Source organism: Papaver somniferum, chromosome 9, assembly GCF_003573695.1.
Source record: "Papaver somniferum cultivar HN1 chromosome 9, ASM357369v1, whole genome shotgun sequence".
NCBI lineage: Eukaryota > Viridiplantae > Streptophyta > Magnoliopsida > Ranunculales > Papaveraceae > Papaver > Papaver somniferum.
In genome coordinates, this window is record NC_039366.1 from 13,650,688 (window position 1) to 13,658,144 (window position 7,457).

The 7,457-nt window shown below is 38.7% G+C and overlaps 1 protein-coding gene across 1 annotated transcript; it reads right to left on the reverse strand.

Moving 5' to 3' along the window:
• Nucleotides 1–429: 429 nt before the first annotated feature.
• LOC113314257 (cation/H(+) antiporter 15-like) lies at nucleotides 430–3,790 on the reverse strand. The gene is made up of 3 exons (XM_026563039.1): nucleotides 3,422–3,790; nucleotides 2,241–3,290; nucleotides 430–2,154 (listed from the first exon to the last, which is right to left on the reverse strand). Exons 1-3 carry the CDS (start codon nucleotides 3,692–3,694, stop codon nucleotides 832–834), a joined length of 2,646 nt encoding a protein of 881 aa, XP_026418824.1. The 5' UTR covers nucleotides 3,695–3,790; the 3' UTR covers nucleotides 430–831.
• Nucleotides 3,791–7,457: the final 3,667 nt, after the last annotated feature.

Sequence of the window (7,457 nt, forward strand, 5' to 3'; positions counted from 1 at the left end):
GGTCTAAGCTGTAATGAGGAGGTGGATGAGAAATATAGGGCTGAGTATTTTGAATGCAAAGCTTTGGAAGTAGCTGTGGACTGGATCGAGGAGCTTGGAATCACAAAGACAATTATTGAGTTGGACTGCGAAAATGTGGTTAACTCCATTACTGGAAGTGGACTGGATGGAGGAGCTTGGAATCACAAAGACAATTATTGAGTTGGACTGCGAAAATGTAGTTAACTCCATTACTGGAAGTGAACTGCAGGTTTATTGGTACAATCGAAACTTAGTTCAAGTGATTAAAGACAAATTCAAAAGTAGTACAGGGAGAAGATTTTTATTTCTTAGACAATTTTCCAGATGACAGTACCACTCTGGTCAACAATGATTATTGTAATTCTTAATTTCAATCACTAAATTTCCTTTAGTAACAAAAAAAAAAAGTTGAGAGAAGAAATTAATAGGCCTCAAGCTAGCCAGGTTACAAAAGTTAAAACACAACAGGAAACTACACGTAGTATGATATTTCCTTCCATTTAAACATGAAGAACTTTTCATCAGTGCATTTTTCTTTTCAACCAATGAATACAACAAGAGTAGTGGGACAAGAAGTAACGTGCCTAACACCGAATATGACTGGTTATCGCCAGGACACCCTCTCCACAATCCTAACAACGAAAATATTAATTTTTCGGAGGGAGCATAGAACCGAAGTAGACAATATTGTACTTCTAGCGTTAGTGTCAATTTAAATTTCACAAAGTTGAATCGTAGTTTAAAAACATTTGATTGTATCCCTACTGTGACTTTTGAGAATAACTTCTGATTTTTCCGGGTTCACAAAAGCTAACGACGATGAACTTGCTGCCATGGCTGCTTGCCGTGACCATCATAATTGTTGGTTGGTCCTCTAAACGAAGGTTGCTCGAATGGTTGTTCAGCTGGTTGTTGTTGTGCAGGACTATCTGTTGACGATGTCCCATCCCCGTGAAGTCCCATCCCCACATATTGCTGCACCACCAACACTGACACTGACGCCGCAAAGTCTGGCGATGCAAGTATATCCCCAATTACTCCCAGCTCCGGACATTCACTCCAATCAGTAAGCCCATCAGTAAGAGGTGATACTATACCCTGTCCCCTTCCAACAATATAAAGATCATGAACATTATCCAAAGATCTGATAACTGAAACCGTCTCTTCTCCATTGTTTGTGATTTTCTCAATATAGACAACCGATTCATCGTTGGATGTTTTCATTCTGAAATCACAAATGATATCCTCATCCATCTGACGATCTCTGTCGCTATCAGTAAGAACAGTTAACATCTCATTATCCGAAGAATCATTGTCATGACGTTTCGACCACCCTTTTGTTTCTTCCCCTGGAATAAAGCGAAGAACCGTAAGGTTAACATCAGAGCAGTCTGACATTCTCATAGCATAAGCCAAGGCCTCTCTATCATCAGCGCCACCGAAGAACAGAACGACAATATCGTGGGTAGCACGGGCATTCTGGGCTCTTGATGCAGCACCTAATCCTCGATCTACAAGAATTCCAACAGAACAAGGAGCATTTGCTAGTACATTCTGATTTAGTGTTCTAAAATCTGGATTTGGTTCTTCCATTCCTCCATCAATGGTCTGTTGTTTGTGGAAAGGAACAACCAGCAGAGAAACCTTTTTGTCCTCGGCAAGATTACATATGTCTTCATGCATCGTCGAATAAGGGGAAATGGCGGTAAGGTGTTCAACAGAGACAGATGCAGCATTTTTCTCGTAAGTTTCAAATGCATTCACAATTTGATCGCTTTGTGCTTGGGTTCTGTTCGGAGGAGGGCGACCTGACTTGCGACTGTTGTGGACAATAAGCATGGCAGAAGCAAGGCCTCTGAGTTCCACAAGTTGGAGGGCATAAACGTGGATAGGTGATCTTTTGTTGGGGTGAGAGATATCTAGGAGCTTAGTAATTGCAGGGATGTTGCGAGTACTGTGGATGCATGTTAATAATCGGAGCTCAGCATCTGGTTTGGATTTCTGTATTGTTCTACGCTTGTTAGGAACAAAACGTCCTCCAGATTTGTACAGTGCAGTTATAGTTGGAATTATAACGGCGGTCGAGACTAGAGCTACAATCACCAGGAGTGCAATAGTTTCCTCCTTGAATACCTACAAAATAACAAATGAAATGACAAGGAAAACGAAGAAGAAACGAAAATATATAAAAATTCGATACGAACGAAAATGAGTTGTACCTTCAGCTCTCTAGCAATATTCAACACAATCATTTCATTGAGACCTTTAATGTTCATAAGCAATCCAAGAGCGACTCCTTCACTGTGAGGCATCTTATGGAAGAAGCCAGCGCAAAAAATCGCACCAATCTTGGCGAGATTACACAAAATTGTAACCATAAACAACCAGAACCAATTAGCTGAATAAGTCATGCTTCTTATATTAGTCCTCAACCCACATACAGCAAAAAACAATGGCAACAGCAAGTTAGACACAAAATCCTCCAATGAGTCTATCAAATTCGAAGCTAAGGGTCCGTTGGGTATCACCAATCCAAACAGAAGCGCACCGAAAAATGCATGAGTTCCAATAGAATCAGTCACAAATCCACAGATCATAACTCCTGTTAGTATCAAACATAAATAGAAATCACTAACATTCTCTCCTCCAGATGTTCTTTTTATGACCCATTTGATCCCTGGCTTGATTAGGAATATGCAAAAAACCACAAACGCAATACTTGAAAGTGTAACCCATACTGCATCAGTTAGGATCTCCTGACGTGAGTCGTCATGCCCAAGGTTGTTCACATTTTGTTGAAACCGTGCTAGAATTATACCCACAGATAATAGTATCCATGCCAGCAAATCGTTAACAATTGCAGAAGACATCGCTAGTCTACCGAGTTCTGCACTAAGAAGTTTTAGTTCTGCAAGAAATCTAGCTATTACAGTGAAAGCAGTGACTGAAAGAGCAACACCGAAGAAAAGAATGAAAATCCCGTAATCAATTGGACCTATTTGCTTGGCAGGATAACGATGCATCAACTTGGGAGATGAAGCTGCTGCTATAATAAATGGTAAACCCATACCAGCTACAGCAAATACTAACGATTTCTTTCCCGTACGTCTGACAACCGACAGGTCCATTTGAACACCCACTGAGAACAAGGAAAAGAGGACACCCATATTTGCCATTGTTTGTAAAACCAATATACTTCTAATAGGAAAAATCATTGCAGCATACTTATCGATTCTTCCGAGGCCGGATGGACCTAAAATTATACCACCCTGTACATATATATACAACGCCATGCACGGTTATCACGTCATTTAAAAAAGAGAAAATATAAACGTCAAAACAAAAAAAAAAAAATAATTAAAAAAAGAAGAGAAGATATTCTGCAATTTATGAATCTTACAAGGATGTTTGCAACGACCCTTGGTTGGCCAAAAGGTTTGAGAAGAACATCAACCAGACGAGTCGTAAGGACAACAAGGACCAGCTGCAAAATGAAGAGAGGAACCGCATACTCCAATGGATTATCACCCTTCCATACTCCAGATTGTGTGATCCTATTCGCTTCATAACAAACAAGGGTATAATCAAGTGCCGTTCCATTGTAAAGAATCACAGATCGATTCCCGACATTATCCATTTTAGGATCGTGTATTGTCCAGTCTGATGCCGACATGTTCTTCCCTGCCAAATTTTTTTCCCTACCTACAAAAAAAACCTACGACCACCACCGCGAAGGAGAAACTGGTAGTCTGAGAAATTCGTAGTTTTTAATTAAAGGATTGAAAATGGTTTTAACAGCCGAAAAATTCTGTCTTATAGTTTCATTTAAGACCAGACACACAATTCTTTAGGAGGGTTAATTTTCTGTCTATATATAGCCATTTTAACCACCCGCCCCTAATCCATTATTTGATGATGATTGATGATAAATGATAATATCATCGGAACAATCTCTTGACAGCCCAAGCCCGTTTTCCCTATGAGTTCCTAGACTTTCGGGCCACTTTTTATAGAGACAAAAATAAACCCAAAACTCATCTTGGGTTCCCTTCTTCTGCAACAAAATAATAAAGAACGATTTTTTGGGGATCATGGTTTTATTTTGGGTAAAGACATTAGAAGTAAATCTAGATCACCCTTATCTAGATATTTATATTAATACCTAAATTACCCTCCTGATTAATTTCGGATGATGATTAGTTAGTGTTAATAATAGTTAGTGTAATGATTAGTGAGATGATTAAGTTAAAGATAATTAGTGAGATTAAAAAATCACATGGTTTTTTTTTAAAGAAGTAGAATTATTGAGAGAGTAAAGTTAGAGAAGATGAAGAAGGAAAACATGAAAAACGATGGATTTTACCAACCACAACCGGAGGAAGGGTATTTGGGGTACCCAGGTATGCTTCAAACTTAGATAATGCTGGTTGAATTGCTCCAAACTTTAAAAAAAAATGAAATTTGTTATGTAGATTTGGGCCAGTTCGGTTACCATATGTCAAGAACATGTAACCGAACACATCTGAAAGTGTAGTTCAGTTACGTTTTCCAAACACGCAGGTTACCGAACTCGCTCGTTAATGGAGGTTTTGGTCGTACAGTGTAATGTTCGGTTACCTAGGATAAAATGGTAGGTAACCGAACTTTGAACTTAACAATTTATTTGGGCACATCTTGTGTGTTCGGTTAGTTCGCAAACTTCAACGCAACCAAGTTCCGAACCGAACTGCAGGTTAAAAGTAACCTAGTGTTAGAAGTTCGGTTGGTTCGCAAACTTCAACATATTTTGCGAATCAACCGAACTGGGCTTATATATGCATATATGCAATTAGGCAAACGTTCGGTTACTACGAAATTTATTTCTTGGCGAATTAGGTAGAGTTCGGTTATGAAGTTTCAAAGGTAGACTTCGATTACAAAGAAAACTTAACATTTTTGCGAACGAACCGATTTTGTGGACTTCTCATTATTTTCGTAAACTAAAGTTCGGTGATATCCTTATTTTGCGAAGAAACCGAACTTATGGACTTGTGTTGTTCTAATACAAGGAGTTCGGTTAAACGTATTTTTTTTGCGAATCAACCGAACTCTGAGTTCGGTAAAGAAAAATTTAATTCGTGATAATCGAACTTTTCTCTGAAAAAAAATCCTCCATTAAACCTCTCTGCAACTTCCATTTTCAACTCATTTTAATGATTACTTCTCATTTATTCAACCAAAAACGAATGACAAGTAATGGGTTTGTGAGAATATTTTTTTTAATGTTTTAAATTAAGCTATATATATATATATATATATATATATATAGTGGTGGTGGTGGTAATCGGAGGTGGTGGCGATAATCGGTGGTTGGTGGTGGTGATAATCGGAGGTGGTGGTGGTGGTAATCGGCGGTGGTGGTGGTGGTAATCGGTGGTTGGTGGTGGTGATAATCGGAGGTGGTGGTAATCGGCAATGGTGGGAGGTGGTGGTGGGAGGAGGTGGTGGTTATATATATATATAGGTGGTTATTGGATTGGTTTTAAATTAAATTAGGTTAAGGGTAGGTTAGTCATTTCAATGCTTTAGGACACCCCTTATAACTATAGGAAAGGTGGCCTAATAAAACCATGTCCCCTCAAAAAAATGATGGTCCCTAAAAAATCGATCATAATAAAGAACCGAGTGGCACTAAAAACTCAATCTAGGTTTCCTTCTCAAGTACCCGTAAGCTCTCGAACGTCTCATGTGTGGCCGAGGATCCTATCTTAAGGGGTTTGCAAGTAACCTATGATGGCGTTTCGTTTGTTCTTTTGGTGCGGAAAATTTAAAAGATATTTTCACCAGATACCTAATCAAAATTAGAATTAATCGAAATATTGTAGACCTAACTGATTACCTAGTATGTACTAAAATACAAAAGTAACATTATCACCGGAAAATTGAGAACCATTTTCATAGGAAAATTGTGGAACTCATGGAGAAATTAAAATTGAAATCGTTTTTATAAAAGAATACATGCTCCTGAACAATAACGATATCGACACTGTTAACGTGCGAACCGCACAAGCTATTTGATATCGGTAAAACGTGAGTTTATTGAGGAAACCCACAAGGTTTATTGTGGAAACCAGACTGTGGATTTATTGTGGAAACCCACAGGGCTTATTGAGGAAGCCAGGACGGACTTATTGAGGAAGTCCGGAGGTTTATTGTGGAAACCAGACTGTGGGTTTATTGTGGAGACCCACAGGGCTTATTGTGGAAGCCAGGCCGAACTTATTGAAGAAGTCCGGAGGTTTATTGTGGAAACCAGCCTGTGGGTTTATTGTGGAGACCCACATGGCTTATTGTGGAAGCCAGGCCGGATTTATTGAGGAAGTCCGGAGGTTTATTGTGGAAACCAGACTGTGGGCTTATTATGGAAACCTACAGGGCTTATTGAGGAAGCCATGTCTAGCTTATTGTATCAGCCCAAATGACTTATTTTGGAAGTCATTTTGAGATAAACACAAATCTCGGGAGATAGATAAGAATCTTCCTAGATAGATACAAATCATATGAAGATATACAAGGATCTTTTAAGATATACATCGATCTTTATGGATAGATACAAATATTAAAGGATAAGTACAAATCCAGGTGGTTATTTTGGATAACTACAAATCTAGGATTATTATGGAACCAGATTAGGGTTTTTGCCTATAAATAGAGGCCAAAAATCCAACTCAAGAGATGGAATTCTAGTTTTGCAAACCACACACAACTATTGTAATCATCATGTCAATAAAATATCTCCCTACGGGGTTCCATCAGTGGACGTAGGCACAACTTGCCGAACCACGTTAAGTTCTTTTGTCTCTTTGTTTTACTTCAATTTGTGTCATAACCCTAAATTTATTTAATCATCATCAAATCATCGTGTTTTGTGTCTAGAATATATTTTGGGTACGAATATTGACGCCGACTAAGGGGATAACGAAAAAAGAGATCGTGCTTCCCCTGAAGAAGGATTATGACAAGAACTAAGCAGACCACTGGAAGAGAAGATTCCCGGCCCTATCATGGCAGAATGGACGAAGATGATGGATGAGTTAAACCGGCTGTAGCAGTCATCAGTTCTGAGAGTATCTCTCCTACTTACAAGTAAAAAATAAAATAAAATCACAGAAGACCCATGTTAATCAGCGACCTACAACGGTCGATATCTTTTCTCCTTATCAAGAATCTGATTTATTGGCCGCGAGGTGTGAGAGGCTTCTCTTTAGTTGATTATATTGCTAGCCGAAACAATCTCTACATAACACCACCAAAAGGAGCCTTCAAATTTCATCAAGCAGTATAAACTATATCGGGAAGGTCTTCGTTGATTGGGTTTTTCCAGCACAAACACACTAAGCTGTCTCCTTTTCACATCTACGCTTGGTTTGCTTTTTTTTTTTTTAATTATCGGTTAT